The 20,171-nt window shown below is 39.9% G+C and overlaps 1 protein-coding gene across 1 annotated transcript in view; it reads left to right on the top strand.

Annotated features, from left to right (window-relative positions):
* rtn4r (reticulon 4 receptor) overlaps positions 1–6,743 on the top strand; it is a 43,325-nt gene extending 36,582 nt beyond the window's left edge. The window contains exon 2 of the mRNA XM_058636469.1: positions 4,681–6,743. Within this exon, the coding sequence (XP_058492452.1) occupies positions 4,681–6,062 (1,382 nt within the window). The 3' untranslated portion in view covers positions 6,063–6,743. The remainder of the gene's footprint in view (positions 1–4,680) is intronic.
* Positions 6,744–20,171: the final 13,428 nt, after the last annotated feature.

Genomic DNA, 20,171 nt, shown 5'->3' with positions numbered 1-20,171 from the left:
TCACGGATGCCCACTCCATGGTTAGCTAAGGGACTTGCCAGTCCCATCATGTCCTAAATAACCTGTTTGATCTGATGTGGACATCTTTTTTTTAACACCATTGCATCTGGTACATAAATGTTGTAAAGGGTAAACAGGCAAATTGTGCCTCTTGTGTGTGTCTGTGCCTTACTCTGGTAAGTGGGTTGAAAAAAACCTTAAACTCGATGATTATTGAGTGACTTAAACCTTAACTTTATTTATTTATGTCAAAAGGTATATGTTATAATAGTCACGATGAGGAAAAAAAAATCAGACAGAATGAAAGTAAAAAAAATCAAATAAAAAATCCTCTTTTGAAAACTATACTGTCAGTGCCATCATAAAAAGGTCAATGCTGCATTTTGACCACAACCTTTTCAATTTGAATAAACCCAACCGTCCAATTCCTCTGCAATTCTCTTACTCCAAATGAGGTTCAAACCATGACACTGTAACCAAATCTCACCTTTCAAACACTCCATAAGTGGAAGTAGATGTAGTGATTATAGCATGTACATGTAAGTATTTGTCACACACAGGACAAACTGAACAAACTCGATGAGTCACAACCCATTTCACCCAACATTCACTTTGTGGTTCGATTGCTAGTCCGTCTGTCAGACAGTGGATGGATTTCTCTGAAGAAATATCTGACTTATTGCACCCAACTGTGAAAAACGCCTTGGTGAAAAAATTGCCAGGGTTATTAGTAATGTACCAATTATAATCACAAAACAGTGGGCCTGAACTTAGATTTAATTGCTGGTATTATGCGCCAGATGGGCAAGCAGACGGAAGCAGAATAGATGATAGGCTTGAGAGAGAAAACAAATTCAACATAGACAAAAACTGCAGAATAATAGGCCTAAATGGTTCAAAGAAAGGTAAACTGCCATTCACCAGCCTGTCCAGGTAAGATACACAGCAAATACCAATTTAGGTGTCAAATACCAGTTAAAAGGGTATTTTAAAAAAAAACATACAAAGCTGTATAATGCAATAATTCAACTCAGCTGCATAGGATGTGCAAATATTTGGATTCATGGAACTGTTATGTTCAGTAGTTTTCCTATGTTCTTGATTTCATTCATAATATAAAAAAAAACAACAATATCAACGCATGCATAGATGTATTCGCACAAGATGCATGACCTTACAGCGAGGGATCATTGCTATTTTAAATGCAGGTCTGCCTGTGAGCAACACAATAATGCATGATTTCAGAAAAGGGGGCAGGAAGTCCCTTCGGAAAACCACTGTGATTCATCTGTGACAGAGACATCACTTCCACTGTGGACCAAGAGGATGAGACTGTCATGTTAGCTGTCCTTGCCCAATCCCCCAGCCCCTCAAAGTAAAGCCACCATGATGAATTGGAGGTCTTTTGACTGTTCCTGTCCCAACATGACCTCTAGGTTCAATGTGGGTTTCAGAGCACGGGGAAGGGTTTAAAGGCATGTTGTTTATTTACGGAAAAAAGAAAGGAGAGTTAGTTTAGTGCTGTACACGTGCCAGACTTTTGTAAATGAGCTTGGAGTCTTGGTAAGTGATTTGGTCACGTAGAAAGGAAACGAAACTGCCAAGAAGGGCAGGCATATACTTGCGATCATGAGGTGTCTACGTATTTATATCTTTATGTCTATGGAGAAAACACACAATTGAAGTGAAAACTAGAATTAAAACTTTTTCTGTGTTGCAGAACACATTTTTAAGATCATTTGAGGTGAGAAATTGTGTCATTTAGAATTTTCAAATGTGGTTCATGTATCTAGATATGACATATTTATAGTTTGGCAGTGAAGTTGTTGGTGGTGAACTGCTCTGCTTATGCGGGCACTCGCAGTGCTCTCAGTGCCCGCACAGAGCAGGTTTACCTCAGCCTGACCGCTTGTCTGGCTTTGTGTGATTTGATTGGTCCATTATGCCCCTGAGATCCGCCTCCATCTGCGTCTTGCATACGGATAAACTTGAAACCTGTCGGCACCCACTCATACCACTCCTGTATGTGCAACTAAATGGCTTAGGACATTTAGTTGCTTATACAGGAGTGGTATGGACCAACTCAGTATTTCAGTTTAATTTTTTTTAACAATTTGACTAAACTTTTTTTTTTCAAATCCATATAAATTAAAGTATGTAGGCTGTTAACAGGTTTCATTACAAGTCTTACAGATTGCCATGCCCGAAGCTTTGTGAGTTAAAATCACGCTCTCACTTATATGGGACACAGAGAGGCCAAGATCCTCTGCTATATCTATAACAGTCAGTTTAATTACTCAGGGAAGGATGATGCATCACAATATATATTGGTTACATATACTGCAATTCTCTAACCCCCATTGCCATTATTTTGTATTTGGCTCTCAATGTAAATTGGTCTTTACAAGGAGGAGAGAGAGGGGAGAATTAAACTGTGTTCTTTACTGAGAAGTGAAGGAGCCACAGTGTCAGTCAGGAGGAAAACAAAGAGGCTTGTCAGCTCTTAAACACAGCGATGGTTGCTATTGTACAATAATATAAGTGAGAGGGGATTGCAGTGCTCAGAGCCATGTTCTTTTAAAGCAGATAGAGGAAGAATAAGCGATGAAACCAAAGCTGGTAGGAGACGATAAGAAACAGATTTGTTTCCTCCACAACCCTCTTGTATTTTAAGATGTCAAAAGTTTTCGTCCACAACTCAACAGCAAATATTAGAAAAGCTGAAAAAGAGTTGCTTTTGGTGTAATCTTGCCTATGCTGTAGATCTAAAGCCAAGACAACAACATGGTCATGAAAATACAAGTGCAAAGATCAGCACTCCAGGTTGTTAATTAATAGTGTGAACACAACTCATGCATCAGCTGTGTATACTGTAGATACAATGCAAATCTCTAGAGTAGAAGGGGAAAACCTGTGTGAAGTCATGCAAAGGTTACTCAGAGGCGTTATTATTGCGTGAAAAAAAATGTAATAGTTCCAGATTGGTCCCAGATTGATGTATGACACATATTGTATGCTAATGCAATCAGTGTGCTACAGATGTGAAGAAGCTGTTAGCGAGGGAAAAAAAAGAAATAATTGGGATAGAGTTGATGACACTGCAGGGCGTATGGTGTCATTCAGCAGATGCTAACACAGACAAGACATATTATGCTGAGAGCTGAGCAAACCGGGCTTTGACATGCAATGCATCGGTGGAAATAGCCTGTTAATGAGTAGACAGCAGAAGGGTGAAAAGAATGAAGATGGCAGAAGCGAGACGCAAGAGTGCTGTGCGATAAAATATTGCTATTGTTAGGCAGTGCTGAGGGAAAAATGCTGTGATGCAGAGAGAGTGGAAAATCTTGACAGCTTTTCGGTGGCGGTCTGACGGCTGAGCAGGGAGACCGGAGGGAAAGTGCAGCAGAGGGCTGCTGTCAGGCCACACCAGTGCACCGTTTAACAAGGTCCAGAGATGAGCTGTACCAAAACATATTGCAGGCGAATGAGAGGAGTTTGAGGGTGGAGGAAGGGCCTAGTAGGACTCATGCATTTTCTCAGAATTCCACTGCATGAAAATCTGGGATCCCTCTCGGGTGCATGGGAGCGGAGATTGGAAACCCCTCAGTAAGGACATGAGCCGAAGAGGATTTAGAGATTTGGAGCTGTACCTGCTTTTATATGGTGATACCACACATCCCTGTGACTCTTCCATCGCTATGTCAAGGGATGTGTGAGCCCTGACGTATGCACTTCATCCAGCTGTACCTACAGCAGAGTAATGTCATTCCCATGTAATGATCCAGGCCATTTCAATTATAACTGTTTGATGGTGCTGTGCAATAAGCTAATCTGAATCATGGCTGAGGATAGGCAGAAATGTGAACAAATGTGGAATATGCCTGCCAAGTGGAAAGGGCACTTGGCTTGTAACCGGAAGGTCGCCGGTTTAAGTCCCCACCAGGTCGAAAGGGCTGGGGTACCCCTGAGCAAGGTACCCAACCCCCATTGCTCCCCGGGCGCTACTCAGTGTGGCAGCCCACTGCTCCTAATTCTAGGATGGGTCAAATGCAGAGAAATAATTTCCCTAAGAGGATTAATAAAGTCTATTTTCAATCATTTTAAAGATGGATGCCTTCTGCAAAAATACATGTAATAATCCTTCAAGCTTCACACAGAGTGCTACCACACCTCTGGTATAGCTCATCTTCATGCTTCACAAAAATGCTTCAGTCTCGGCTGCACAGTGGAAACTCTAGCAGGCCATCTGTAGCCCTCTTACCACCTTGGTCTAAGGCATCAATCTCTTATGAAAGCTCATCTCCCAGCATCAGGCTAAATGCCAGCCTCAAGAATGCTGCAACAACATTAGTTATGTCTGCCCCATTAGTGCAAGCTAATTCAACATAAAAACCACCCACCCAATTTTAGATGGGGGTTATCTTTAGAGGGTTCTTCAGCTGTTTTAAGTTTATATGTCACCAAAGAACTAAAAGTGTTTTTATTCTATTTTTTTCCCCGATTTGATGCTGTCTGCAGTTTGTTCCATGTTTTGATACCTATGCCCACATACTCTAATTCAGAATAATTATTTTGTTGATGTGCTTTATGTTTCACACATGTACAGTATGTGATAAGTTTACCTGTAACTATTTACAAAAATGATTTACTAATCAATTGCCTTGTTTTCTGTGTCCGTAGGAGGGCGACTCCTGTTTCTGGTGATGTGGCTGAACCTTGTGCCTCAAACTGACAGCTGCCCTGCCAAGTGTGTGTGCTACAGCGAGCCTAGGCCCACTGTGGCCTGCCAACAACAAGGACTGTTCTCCATCCCTACTGAGATCCCTGTGCGGAGCCAGCGGATATTCCTCCAAAGCAACAAGCTCACAGTGGTGCGGTCCACCAGCTTCAGCTCTTGCCACAATCTCACTGTTCTGTGGCTGTACTCCAACAACATCAGCTACATTGAAGCTGGAGCCTTTTATGGCTTAGAAAAGCTAGAGGAATTGGACATTGGCGACAACAGTAATCTACGGACCATCAGTCCTACAGCTTTTCGAGGCTTAACAAAGCTGCACACCCTCCATCTGCACAGGTGTGGCCTGTCAGAGCTCCCCATTGGGGTTTTCCGAGGAATGTTCTCCCTACAGTACCTTTACCTGCAGGACAACAACATTCTAACCCTGCATGATGACACTTTTCTGGACCTTGCCAACCTCACTTATCTCTACTTGCACAATAACAAGATCAAGATAGTGACAGACAACATGTTTCGTGGATTACTCAATTTGGACCGGCTACTACTACATGAGAACCGGGTTATCTATGTCCAACCCAGAGCTTTTAGTGATCTTGGTAAACTGAAATCCCTGTTCTTGTTCTTCAACAATCTTACTGTCTTGTCAGGGGAGGTCATGGACCCACTGGTATCCCTCCAATATTTGCGTTTAAATGGTAACCAGTGGATCTGTGACTGCCGAGCGAGGACCTTATGGGACTGGTTCAAACGTTTCAAAGGTTCAAGCTCTGAGCTGGAGTGCAACGTTCCCGACCTTCTGGCAGGTAAGGACTTAAAACGTCTTAAAAGTGAAGACTTGGAGGGGTGCGTGGAAATGCCTCAAATCCAGACTGGACTCTTCAACTCGAAGGCACAGTCTGGGAAATTCCATTCAACTGAAAATCCTCTGGGGGAAACAATCCCAAGGTGTTGTCTTGGAGATAATGACAAGTCCTCTATCTTGTCTGGCAAGAGCCGCCAAATCACTAACAACCCCCTTAAAGGGAAGGAGAACATGTCCAAGACAAAATTCAAAGAACCAGGAAGAACAAAAAATGAGACCCAGAACAAGCAGAATGATGGACCACTCGGCACCTTGTCCAACACCCTGGATGAGTCTTTGGATAATGTAGACCCTGGCCTCATAGACAACCTGGAATCATCTACAGCTTCAAATAAAAAGAAAAAGAAGTGTATCAAAAAGCCTAAATCAGACAACCAATGCAACAAAAGCGAGGCTACTACCCTACAAGCTCTTCAATTTTTCTTCATTCCCTTGATCTGGATATCTCTAGCCATGTCTTAGGACAGCTGATCTCACTCTGAATACAGGACTCAAGATTGTTGATGCTCATGACAATGATACAGAAGATGCAGTGACATCTACAACAGGCAGTGACTGAGAAGCAGAGAGTCTGAATGGCCCAACAGGGGTGAGGACAAACAATAATGAAGACATTACAGTACATTTAACATAATGGATGCCTTTACAGAACACTACAGATCCAATGTATATAATGAAATGGTGCCCAAATTTGTTTGTTCTCTATGTACTTAACTGTACTGTGTCTAAGCTAAACTTCAGAGACTCCTCCCCTTTTCCCTCCTAAAAGCTTTTACCGCTTAGACAGGACACCGGAAGACTGAAAAAAAAGACAAATATAAAAAAAAAAAAAATAGGAAGTCAGAGACGGGGTGCACACAAGAATGTTGGGTCTGTTCAATAAAGATAAATGATCTCCTCCCATTATTTAATAAAAGTGATGCATTTGTTGGGTAATGTTATGTTTTTTATGTTTCTAAAAGCAAATGTTTTTCCTTCTCCAGTTTCGGTTGTATTTTCATGACAGAAAGGGTGAATCGATCACATTTACCAAAAGAATGCTCACAGTTTGTTTATGGAAATGGCAAAGGAACCATAGATATGCATTTTATTTTACTTGTGTACAAGTATGAATATATTATGAATAAAAGTTCTTATTTCGTAGCTCCTTTCGCTTTTTGGTGTGATGCTTTCAAAGAGGACACAACACATGGACTTCACAGCCTCTCAAATATGACGCTTTTACATTTGAAACAACTGTTTAGCTCATAAAAAAGAAATGAACTGAAGATGATCCTATGGGTTATTTTAAAATGTCACTGACCGAGCAGTCAGTGACGCCAAACTATAGAACTAATTAACATGTACTAAGAAGATGTACTCTGCCCTGTTATTACTGTGCCGTTCTAACTGAAAACACATGGGGATACATATTATATGCCTCTGCTCTATCTTTAGCAATCGAAACCCCTTCACCTCATCTTGTGAAGGATCAAACAAAATAAATGATTATGTGATAATATGCAATTTGAAACAAGGTCAAATCCAACATCCAGCATCCACTCATGCAGCATATTGGCACATTTGAGTTTTGAGTCTGCACATACAGTATGAAGATTTTTGAGTGAAATGCCCCGGGCAGCCTAACAACATTAAGCATACCATTAAACCTAGTTATACGACACACATTTCCTCCTGCCACTTGATTTTTGAGTGAATTATTAAAGTCTAACTAAACCCCCTCTTTTGCAGTTAACTTTACCCAATGCCTGATTTGTAACATGCCAAAAGAAGTGGGCTGAGCCCTAAGTGAGGGAGACAGTGCAAAACGTGGTTTGGTCATGAAATCTTACACCAAACAAGGTGCTAACAGATCCTGTTTAAAAGGGGGAGGAGTCTAGGACAATAAGCCTTGAGTTGATTGGACAAGAGAGTGATAAAAGAGCGCACCAGTAATGAAAGCAAGTTCTAAATAGCCAATGGTAAAATCTGAAGTTTGCAGTAGCTTTTGTTTGGTCAGAGAAAGGCAGTAGATATACCGATTCTTCATCACACAAGTACAATGTCAATACATTACACTAAACTGTGATGATTTGCATTACTAGATACCCATATTCACTGGCTTTTAGTGATGTGTTGGTCGCTAACGAGCAGGCTCCAAGAGCCGATTCTTTGTAGCGACAGGAAGAGCCTCATCTTCTGCTGCTCCTGCTCAGCTCTGCTGAGAATCCATGCAGGCAGGGGCGGGACTTTACTTTGATGGACACACCATGTGGGCCAATGACATGCAAGGACAGACTATGATCATACCATTATGTAAAAGGAGGAAGGGGGCAGACAATCCGGGGACAGCAAGTGTATTGGTACAGACCAGGTACACAGGGAGGACAGAGAGATGGGGAATCCAGAACACAGAGAATTTAGGCAGCTTTTTTTGCATTACTATGTTAAAACGTATGTACAGAGGACAGAGGCTGTATTGTGTGCAATATAGAGTGTCTTATATATTTCTTTTTTTCAGAACAACCTATATGGACAGATGAAAATATTTCTTTTTTCATTTTCACCAACTATACAAACACACCTGCGCAAAAGGTTTTTATGAACAAAAATAAAAAAGGTCTATTTTGTGACTTCTGCACAATTATCACTACTCTCGTTTTATTAAAAACAACACCTAAGAAGACGAAAGAATATGTTTTGTAAAGTCTGAAGATGTGACCTATATATGGCCAGAGTTGTGTATTATTCCTGAAAAAAAAGAAGAAGCAGCATCTGGCTGCATTTCAAAGATATTGGAAACTGCAAAGCTCAGAGCAGGGTTAGGTTGTTTGGTTAGGTTGGGTGCAGGTTATGTGTTCAGTTGTTTATTTCAAGGTTTGATTAAAATGTTAAAAAGAAAATAGTAACTGTGTTTTTTTTGTCATGAAAAACATGCATAAAAAATAAGGCTTTCATGAAAACACTGATAAAAAAAACAAAAACAAAAAACATAAAATGTTTACCAACACACACACCATTCATTCCTTATTCAAAAGCTTACGCTTCACATCACATCCTTGGTGTTGAGAGCTGTAAAAGACCCACAAGGCCTCATATTAACCACCGTTTTGTTTTTTGACACGACAACTGCAGTTTTACAATGATTTGATTCAACATAACGTGACCTTTCAAAATGTTGTTTACGATAGGAATAGTTGTTTGTTGTATGTCCATGCTGCTGTGGTGTTTCCATGGGTCAGGATGATGTAAGAATCTATATTTTACACCAAATTAAGTCAAATGAAGTGTCAGTCAGGAAGAAAATTGCACTCAGATCTTGTCAACAGCCTGCAATTTATATTGTACAAATGAAAGGATTAGACGGCAGGTTGACCATATCCTCAGAGCTTTCCATTGTCGTTGATTAACCCTCGAAAGTAAGAGAAATGAAAAGGACCTGCGGAGATATTGATCTTGGGTAGGAATCAAGAGGGATAATCAACAAGGCTCTTTCCAACAAAGTCCTCTACCAACTGCTGATACTCAAGCAGCTACAGCCGGAGAGAAAGCTGGTAACTGTCCAACCTCACACATACAGTACATGTATATCTGACTGGCAAAGCATTCCACAGCTGAGCCCCATTCATGTTAAAATATGTTAAAATAATGTGGATCAGATGTTGAAACTTTGCACTGCTCTACAACTACATCTAAAGTGAACAATAATAATACTTTTCTCTTCAGAATGCAACATGCCAATTATATCCCAAAACAGTTTCTTATTTAAACTCTGTCACAACCAGAGTGCATTCTGAATTAAAAGTATACATTCCTATCACACTGAACCAAGGAGACAATATGAATGAAATACAGGCTCCGAGACAGGTTGAAAGTGCAAGTCCTTCAATTACAATTCAGGTTTTGTACACCTGAAACAGACACGGCCAATAGTCAGAGTCAATATCCAATAATCCAGAAAACGACTCTTAACACACTATGGAAACTTACTATAAATAAGGCTGGACCAAATAAAATTATTTCAAATTACTAAGTAAGTACTTGTCAGTATTAAATGATACAAACGGTTAAAAATGATATAAGGAGACAATTATATCATAATTATATCTTATTTTTGTGCTGTTATTATTTGATAGTTTATTTTTATTTATTTATTTCTTCTTTTTCATTTGTGTTTGATTTACGATTAACCAATTTTCCAAGAAGGATGTGTTGTGAACAAAACTACTCTGCTGCTGGCACGCAAAGACTTCTGGATACGGTCCTTCACAAATCGCAGTGTGGTGGCGCAATTTCCCAACATCTGGACGACAAATCCACACCGGGGAGGATCCATCTCCGGGATTGACAGATTTATCATCTGGATGTTGTCAAAATGCATCACAGCACCACAAACATGGACTGTCCCAAATATCACATGAATTGTCAGCTGCATGAAACGTGCGAAGGATACACCTGGTGTATCCTTCCATGTCCCAGCATTTGTTGCACGCTAGCAGCAGAGCAACAGCCTAAAAAAAAACCTTTATTACAACAACACGACAACAGGCTTGGCGGAGCCTGGAGAATTGTATATCAATCACGGGAAAAAATAATAAATACATGAAATAAAATCTAAAATAATAAGGCACTAGGAGGATGCAGACTGTCGGGACACAGCTCCATTATGAGATTGGTGTTGAACTTGTCTCGAACCTTGGTCTGCTGCTTGTAGTCTCTCAAGGTCTCACTTTGTTACATGACACTATCATCCCCTCTATGTGACATACTCTCTCCTGCCTTGTTTTTTTATGATTGATATGTGTGATGATTGGAAGTGTTGAAGCAGGTTTTGAGAGCTGAGAGCACTCACAGCTTGGCTCAAGGTTTCTATTCTATTCTATTCTATTCTATTCTATTCTATTCTATTCTATTCTATTCTATTCTATATCCGTATGACAGTTAGGCTCAAATACATAGATCTATGTCACTACTGGTCTTATGTCAAAACTATATTCTGCTAAAAGTGTGTTCTCACAAAAACATATACAACAATTCAGTTTATGTTGTGGGAACACAATTTTCGGTGAAAATTTTCATTATATTTGAATTCCAAACGTACACGAATCACACATCTGTCTGTCAAGCTGTGCGATTTTATGCACCCGCAGATGGAAATTCTTCAATAAAAAGTTTTACGGCAACATTTTTCCAAATGAAGTTTAGGTCTTTGTGGAAAATGCAATGCCTCAAAATGATGCACTGTTTCAGTAAGACACATTATATCCTACCGTCATCATCACTGCTGCGGTTTTGTTTGATAGAAGTGTATGCTCTTACAAACATAAAAACCTAATCAGGTGCACTCAGGAGTAATCCCCATTTTGTTTTGCAGTAAAAGTTCTTATCAGGGTTGATTACTTAAAAGGCACCTTTCTGATGAAAATATGATAAAGTGTCTTCTTTGTAAGCACACTTAAATAAGCTTGATTATATTCAGCACTTCCGTGGTGGCAAACACAAAGCGTGTGATATGAGACTTTAAAGCAGAGACTCACACTGAGAGGAAACTAGAGTTCCCCCTAGCATGAATAACATTAGGAACATTTGGCAAGTAACAAGGATCCGCCTCCACAGGTACATCACATCTCATTCTCACGTCTGAGTATACTTTCCCACTACATTCACACATAATAATTAGATTTCATCGTTCCACTCTAACTCTCCTCTTATGTCGTTATTCTCTCAATATATTATAGATTACTTTTAAACCATCCTTTATATTTTGCTAATATTAGGGTTTATTATGCAGCCAGAGTTTATAGCTGTCACTGTTTATATACAGTGTTTTTTTTTATGCAGTGTGAGGATATAAGTTAACCTTGCATCATTTAAAAAACCCTGAGAGCATCTGACAAGACAATGTGTTTGGATATGATAACTATTCAAGGTAATAAAATGGTGTCATGTCATGACAAGTGTTTATAAATGTGTTTATATGGGTGCTTTAAAACTGTAACTTTACAATAAAGCAGAAGGAGCATCAAGGCTATTGGCCAAAGCAGAAAACAACCATAAAAACTGTGTCAACATATTTCCACAAAAACTGTGCCAAAAACTGGATGCCAAAAGAAAGCAAGGTTTATGGTGTAGTTTTTTACAAAGTCAGAATCACAAATTCAAAACAAAAGGTTGTCGTAGTTGTTGTATTTTAGGGGTGCCGGATAGCTCATTTGGTAGAGCTAGCCCCCCCATGGACCAAGTGCCTCTGCAGCAACCTGGGTCTAATTGCCTGTTCTACTATGTACTCATCCCCTCAGTGAAGAGGTCGCTATTCAAGCATCGGTAACTGTCTGTGCTGCAAAGCGACCTAGAAAAAAAATGGAAACGAGAGTCAGACAATTAACCCTTTACCAGGCAATAAATGGTAACGTCCGTGGATTTCCCAGGTTGGAAAAGGATGTGACTTCTCTCTGAAAAACATCAGACTTTGCCTTGATCCCAGAACGTTAGTATTGACAATCAACTATTTTTAACACTGCCCACTAAAACTTTAAAACGGAGGTCTTTTTTGGTGAGTAGAGGTTCAAACTGTACTTCCCCAGAACTCTCTCTCCCCTCAGGTCCTGTCTTAACACTCTTTACCAAAAGGAGGGATGGGTTTACACTTATGTCCTTATTTCTAGACATTCAGCATTGGTCTTGCCGTCACAAATACTTTCACAGTCCACTCCACAAACACACAAAAACACACAACACAACAAGTCTGAGGGGTCGTTCTAATTTTCTTTCGGTCAGCAGCCCAAGGAGAGTAAAACCCCATCAGTCCCGGCTCCCGATACAGGCCCCTAAGGGTACTGATAAAGACTGTGAGGTCGGACAGCAGTGCCATGTTAAGGCCACAGCTCCATTTAACAGTGCACAGAAACATGACGATCAGAGGCTGCGGGTCCCTGCCACACATCAAGAAGTATGTCGTCAGATGGTAAACCTCACCACTCAGTGTTACGAACAGTGTTACCCTCCTGTTGCACTGATTAAGAGAAATGAAGCTAATTATCAGATGCGACTCGGATTAGCCTTTTGGCGAGGAACCTGAATAACTGCAGAATATGGAAGAAACCAGAGGAATAAGAAGAAGAATGTTGCAATCAGCTACTGACATTCATGTGCATTTCGCTTTCAACATGCAAACACCCAAGAAGTGATTCATTTGTTGTGCCTCAGTGTCAGGATTTGTATGAAATCTGGCAAATTTTTGTGACGTCACATTAGCCGTTGTAGAATAAAATGTGTTTAAATAATGAATAAATAATGGCCCTCGTGATACCTTGAATCTGTTAGTGTGTCATAAAAGCTTTGTATGAGTAATAGAAATCATTTTTAAGCAGGGGTCAGGCAGGTTACATTAACTGCCTCCCTCTACTGAAGGTGGAAAAAAATTTGGAAAAGTCAAGGGAATGTGAAACAGCTACAAAGAAGCAGTAATACTGGATATTTCTGTTGGTTCCCATTGAACTTGGTCAATATTAAACCCATTTTTCATCATGCTTTTACAAATGTTTCTTTTATACAATGACTAATCCTGTTAATGCATTTATATTATTCCTTAACATTTAATTTCCACTGCTTAAGTTCAGTTGTTTATTCTCCTTTTATATCTGTTTTTCTCATAGAGCCTTTTTTAACTTTGTTAAACATGCTTTATGAATAAATTATTATTATAAGCTCAAACCTTGTAAAGATATTTCCAGAGTGCACAGCCCAGCTGCTGAAACTCCAAAATATCAAATACAAAATGCATATAAAATGTCAATCAAATCATATCCATGTAGAGATTTATTTATAAAAGAATCAATAAAAAAACTTTCAACTCATTTTTATTCATCCATTTTTATTTATCCATTATCTGCCTGAAGCTATACATGCATAAAGATATTGATTTATCTCTTTGCACGTGCTGCTGACAGTCTGAGTGATGAAATTGGATGAAAGGCAAAAGTAAAAAAATTTAAGAGGATTTAATGGTCCAAAAGTCACAAATCATTTACAAGTTGGATATTTTATTGGCTTACTATTTCAACATTCACATGGATGCCGGTGTGAAAGACCTGTAAATGACAACACAAAGGGCACATACTACTGCTTTACTGATATGACAACAAAGATATATATAATTCATCATTTTTAATACTCAATAAATGTAGCACTGTTAAAACTTTCTTCAAAGGAAGAGTTTCAAAGCGGGAAAAACAACAAATCTCCAGTTGTTTCTGCATGTCTCTCTGTAGAAAATGACCCGCCTTCAACTCAATGCAAATTCTAACAGACACTCTATGTTTCCTTGAGGAAACACCAACCTTTGATCATAATAAGGCTTTTTTTTTTTTGCCTCAGTGAATGTGACTAAAATATTTGAGTTCATGGCTCGAGGCAAAGGCTTATGTGAGAAAGTTGAGCCTGCTCATTGCAGAGGACTCCCAGACTATGACAGAGGGCTAAAAGTGCCTTCTGCATACTAAATACTGTGACACTATCAAGCCCTCTCACTATCAAATCTCACCCCAGTTCCTTCTCACTCTCTCTCTCTATTTACTTACGTCACTCTTTCCTCTTTTGCCCTTCTACTCACCTATTGCCATGAGCACAGTCAAGCTTGGAATATCGCTTTGAATAAAGCCGTTCAGAGAGGTGTTTAATGTGTTTCCAGACTTTAAACATCTAAATCACTTGTATATAACACTGTACCTACAAAATAACCATGGAGACAGAAACAAGTTGTATTCTGTAATCGATAAGAAAAACAATAAATGAAGTTAAAAATATAAAGTCCTATTATCAGTCAATGGTCTGCACTTTTCTAATCTTGATGACCATGCAAAGCCGCTTTACACTGCAGTTCTGCCATTCACTCATTCAGTGCCATTCACCCATTCACACCCACTCACGCTTTCATACAGCGCATCTATATGTGCAGCGCATTTTCTCAGGAATAATGTGGGGTTAAGTGTCTTGCCTAAGGACACGTCGGCATGTAGTATACTAGCGGAGCTGGGAATCATACCCACAACCCTCGTTTAAAGACGACTCGCTCTGCCAGTGAACTATCGTCGCCCGTCCATGATGTTTAAAAAAGATAACCCATTTAAAGCCAGTAAAGCCAATGTAAAGACTCCCCTGCACATTTAATATTAAAGCGGAACTTTGTCTGGTCGCTTTTTCTCTCTGGAGCGCCCTCTTGTGTCTACTGCTTTATCCTCCGTGTTAAAGCAGTGTGCATTTGTTTTCAACGGTGCTGGCGAACACAAGTCGAGGAAGAACAGACAACCACCCAAACCAAACCAGCAACAGACATTGTTCATAAAAAATGGTCGAGCAAACATCTTTACAACAATAGAAAACATCAAGTAAAGTGCAAATAGACATAAAGAAAACACCAGGAGGGCATCTGTTTTGCATGCTTCTGTGTCTTTCAGTTTATCACATGATACACATGGCTGGACCTGTAACATCGTCTGTTTATTTGACCCAGGGAGCCAATAACCATACAGATATTAGCTGGAAGCTTGTTAGAAACTTAATAGCGAGTTTACAGCTGTGTGACAGCCCAGCCTCTAGCTGATCTTACAACTAGAGAGCATCTTACAAAATTATCTTCTTTTTTTCTTTTTTTTATCTTGGTTTTATTTACTCAGGTTTAAACCATTTCAGTACACAAACAAAGGTTTAATTCCAAACACATGGGTTGTCCTTGACTTGCATCTTTGCCCTGAATTTAGACACACTACATCTGAGATTGTCCTTGCTCTGTGTGAGCACAGCTTCAGACTTCACCCCCACATTTACAGCAATTTCAGTAATATTTGTCATTCGTGTAAATTTAGCTAGAAGCTGTTTTCTTATGAGCAAGCTGTTGATCACATGTAATTGACTTGCTGCTACAAATTGGCATAATAAGTCATTTAGAATCAATTTATTCCCCTCCTCTTGCTGTCACTTTCTTTTTTGGGCATTTCATGGTTCATGCATTGAGACTCTGAAATTATGAACCTTTTGGCAGCAAGCTCGTGACATGGGGAAACTGTCATTGATGTAAACTAACAAACTCAGACTTTCTCCTGGGCCCCTCTCTCAGCTCAGCTCTAAATCTTAAAGCTCTAAAGCTCCTTTTTTGTATTGTGAATGCTTCTATGGTGACTTTCCATTTCAGAATCCTCTTCAGCCATTTCCAGAATTGCCACAGTATTTTTATTTATTTTTTTTGTCCATGGGCCCAATCCAAAGGTCATTTCAGCATAACCGTTCTCCCTGATCCTCTTTTAAATGATTAGGATCATGAGTCTCATTTTGCCATTAGTGCTATCGTAGCATGGAATGCTGCTATGGGATCATCTTGAAGCATTTCAGATGTAGAGTGAAGAATTCTCGATACGGAGAAGGTCAAAGTCTATATCAGTGCTATTACAATATCTGAACACTGAAGATGATGTGAAATGTGTGATACACTGATACATGATTAGAAAACCATCTCCAAATGTGCCCAGATTTATTATAAACTGGAATATTTAAGACTGACATCAATATGAGGAGCTTTGCCTGATAAGGATGTCCCTATCTGACTCACACCATGTGTAGGCTTGTTTTGTCCGTGATTAGTTTTGTTATTAGTCTGTTATGAAAGTGTTGGGTTTTCTTACCAAGGGGTTGAGCTGTAGGGGGATAATCTTATGAACCGTTCATATGGGCTGAGCCTCTCATTATTTCTGAATCATCCCTGGATTTGGAAATGTAGAGTGGCAATTTGTTTTCAATCCTAATTCGGGCCAAATTAATGCTGCACAAATGTCCATATCCAGGCTAGCACTTAGGGACACACCGTCCCCACTGATGCCGCAACTGCAGGTACAGAGCTTTTGCCGTAGATTAGGATGATTTCCAATAGGATTTGGTGCCATACACCTCATGAAAGCACTGTGCAAATGGGTCCATCTAATAATCCAACTTAATATGATTATAGAGCAGACACACACAAATACACATGCAAACACACACGAACATGGCACTCTAAATTGTGGAGGACACTCAGCCATAATGGATTTTGTCTTGACCACACATTAACCAACTCAGTTAAATGCATAACTCTCTAAAACCAAATCTTAAAGGTTGATTGGCAGAAACTGAACTACATAAGTCATTTTGTCCAAAAAAGTGTTTTTCATGCACAAATACGTTGACTTTTCCGTGCTTCAAGTCAAACTGGTTAAAAATAACATCTATATAAGCTTCATATATGTTTTTATTAAACCTTTCTTTGTAAACAGTAATGACATATGGGGTTATTTGCATTTACAGCAGAGATGTGACATTCAGTCACAAGTGGTTAGTCTAATTCCAACGCCAGGTATGAGATGACATATTTAGAGCTGTCCACCTGTGATTTAATCACCCAAGGCACATGTCAAGGTGTGAGGTCCAAACAGGACCAAAGGCATACACAGTGCTTCACACTATCCAGGTCATGTGGTGATCTGTGCTGATGTGTTGTCTTCCTCATAAAGCCAACAGCACACACGGTCCCATCTGCTCCAAACTAAATGTCCGCATGACTCACACCACATGTACCCTCTAAAAGAAAAGCCCCACCAGCACAGCAGCTAATCCACTGTGACAAACAAACACAAGCTAATTGGAATACATGTAGAATGATGAATTTGGGTTAGGGTGAGTGGAAAAATGAAAAAACTAGAATAATATTGGTATCAGCTGACACAACCAACAGGTCAACATATTGATATAAATGGACTAGTGGGTTCTTTCTCATCACATAATAGACATGTTGACTTTTCCAGACTTTATATGAGCAGAATATTTAAGAATGGAAATCCATGTTTTCATATTCTACAGCCTTCATGGTTATTATTGTTTCTATGATGATAGTCTGGATGATGGTTTTAGACACATTGGTGTGTACTTGATCATATCCATGAGAAGGAATGAGCAACCAAGGGTTTTAATTCGGAAGATTTGTGGTTTTGTGAATTAAACCCAGTTCTTCTGTTGAGTTTTTGTGTTGCTCGCCACTGCTGGCCACAATATTAACAATATACTGTACTCAGGTATAATTACTGAGCATTAACTAATAATAATTAAAAAAAAAATTAAAAAAAATGCAATGGTTTATTACTTTAAACTGGAATGTCTTTTCATAACAACCAGCCATCATTTCAAATCTCTAAGTTGCTGGAAGAAAATGAACCACAGGCCGAGGCATGCAGGCATGGATGTTAATATACGCTCTACTGCAAAGTCATCTTCACAGGCATAACATGCTCTTTACTGGGGGAGCTGGGCAAGCCAACATTTCTTGATGTACCTCGGGGGCTTAGGAGGACTGATGTCCAATTCTTTACACTTCCATGGCTCTAGCTTTCACTCTCTAATGGAGTGAAGCATGCCTCAGTACTACGGTGTTCAGAAAAAGGGAGCTCCAATTTCCTGCAGCACTGCAGGGCTGTAGAATCGCAGCAAAATATCAGTGAATTTTCCCCTGTTGATTTACCGTGAATAATTCTATGAATAAATGACGATGTTCTTTTAAAGAACAGACATGTACTTTGCACTCTTAAATCCTGTTATTGCCGTCATCACATTTAACATTTTTCCAAAGATGGAAACAAAGACCTCTTGGCATTGTATTTTATTTTCTACTTGTCATCAGGACAGGCTTTCAATTCTGCTCCTCCACTGCCAATTACCTCCTATAGTGCCTCACAAGAGGGGAATCTGTCCTGCTGTTCAATCCTGTAAATATGAGTGATTCCTTTTAATCTGGACCATTGTGTTCTTATTGGTCGCTCTCTGCTTCTCCTAAATCTCTTCATTATTTGGTTTAGACAGAGAAGAAAGCAGGAAGAAAAATAGAGCAGGAGAGAAATGGAGTGAGGAAGTGCATAAAGGAGCAAGGGAGGGGGGGGACGAGGCGCTGTATATTCCTGGAGCACCTCCAGCCCAACCTGTCTCATTTGTCTGTTTGTGATTAAAATCCACTCCAAAGCCGATATCATTAACCTGCCCACACAACCATACTCTCTCAATGGGGCCTTACACACTAGTAAAAGAAATGAGCTTGCATCTTGTGTGTGAGCCCTACATTCACATACTCACAACTCCATCAACATAAGAGGTGTTTTGTTTTTTTACATAAATGGGCACATTTATCAGATTCTGTGCTGGGACATCTGCCATCTATCACTGATTATAGCCGACTCTATAGCCTTTTCCCCACTGTCAACATTTTTAATCCCCTCCTATGTTCTCTTATCTGATTGTGACCCCAGTCACAAGCCTATCGGTGGGAGATTACAAACATCTGGCAGGTCATCTACTCCCAAGCTGTTATGATAAACTCGGCAGCAGAGAGGACCTCTGGGCAGCTCTGGGGGAATTCAGTGATGGAATATCACACAAAAGTGAACTCTTAATGCTTTGTCATTGCAATGAGATCCACCACTTAATGCCCTGCTGGTGTGGATATGTGATTGAAAAGTGTAATCTGAGTGGTTTGTGTGGACTGATATGCACCGTATCACTTCACAGCCAGGATTTCTCCTCTTATAGCTGCAGTCTTTCTTTAGTTTGCTGGCTTGCCCGAGTATTAGTGAAGAAAAAACAAGATGAGAAATATGCCCCACGGTGTTACAATGAACAAACATACTGTATATGAAGAATGACGTGCTAATCGAGAAATTTCTAGTCTTTTACCACCAAAAAAAATCCTGTTCATTAGCTTGATCCTCCTTCCCCGTGCTTGTTCATCCATTCATTGGTTGCAAATTGATTCAGTCTTGTTGTGAACCTTTTATCAGTGCAACAACCAGACTGTCTGGTGTTTGTGTGACTGTGGGACTGTGCAGGCCTGTTAAACTAACCTAAGCAGGGGATTTTGGAGATGCAGTGCATGGAGAGCTGTGTGTTGTGTGCATGTTTTAGTGAGTGCGACAGACATCTGATTTGTGGATTGGTTGCCTTGGACTCGGTAGCTGCAGGAGATGGACAGTAGTCATCTTCAAGGATATAGTGCAAATCAAGTCTCTATTTTAGCGAACAAGGATTAAAAATAATACTGAGTCTGAGTATGGTTAGCTGAAACTTCCATCTGAACACACTCATTGAAAGTTAACTTCTGTCATATGATAGAAAATTATACAATTATACCACATTCTGACCATTCAGCAGGGGTTGCAAACAATATCCAGTGCGCTTACTGCAATGAATGATGCCAGGACATGAGACGCATGAAAAGCTCACTCTCTCATCTTCTGCAGCTTTATCCTCCACATGAGGGTCGCGAGGGGCGCTGGTGCAAATCCCAGCTGACCACATGGGAAAATTGATGCAAAAAATACTTTATGCGGCTTTATTAACTTTAGTACACATGTTGTATTACTCTGCTAACAACATAACGTTAACTGTGTGGCTGATTTCATACTCATATGTTTCTGCATTGATTTGACTCTGGGGCTAGGTCTGTCCCACACAGGACCCCGAGTCCAATGAGTCAATGAATGCAGATCACAGTCCAGCTACATGTCCAGAAAAGCATGTGTGTGCTGC

The sequence above is a fragment of the Solea solea genome, chromosome 8, assembly GCF_958295425.1.
Source record: "Solea solea chromosome 8, fSolSol10.1, whole genome shotgun sequence".
Taxonomy (NCBI): Eukaryota; Metazoa; Chordata; class Actinopteri; order Pleuronectiformes; family Soleidae; genus Solea; species Solea solea.
Note: the sequence above shows the minus strand (reverse complement) of the source record. Positions and strands in the feature narration are given on the sequence as shown.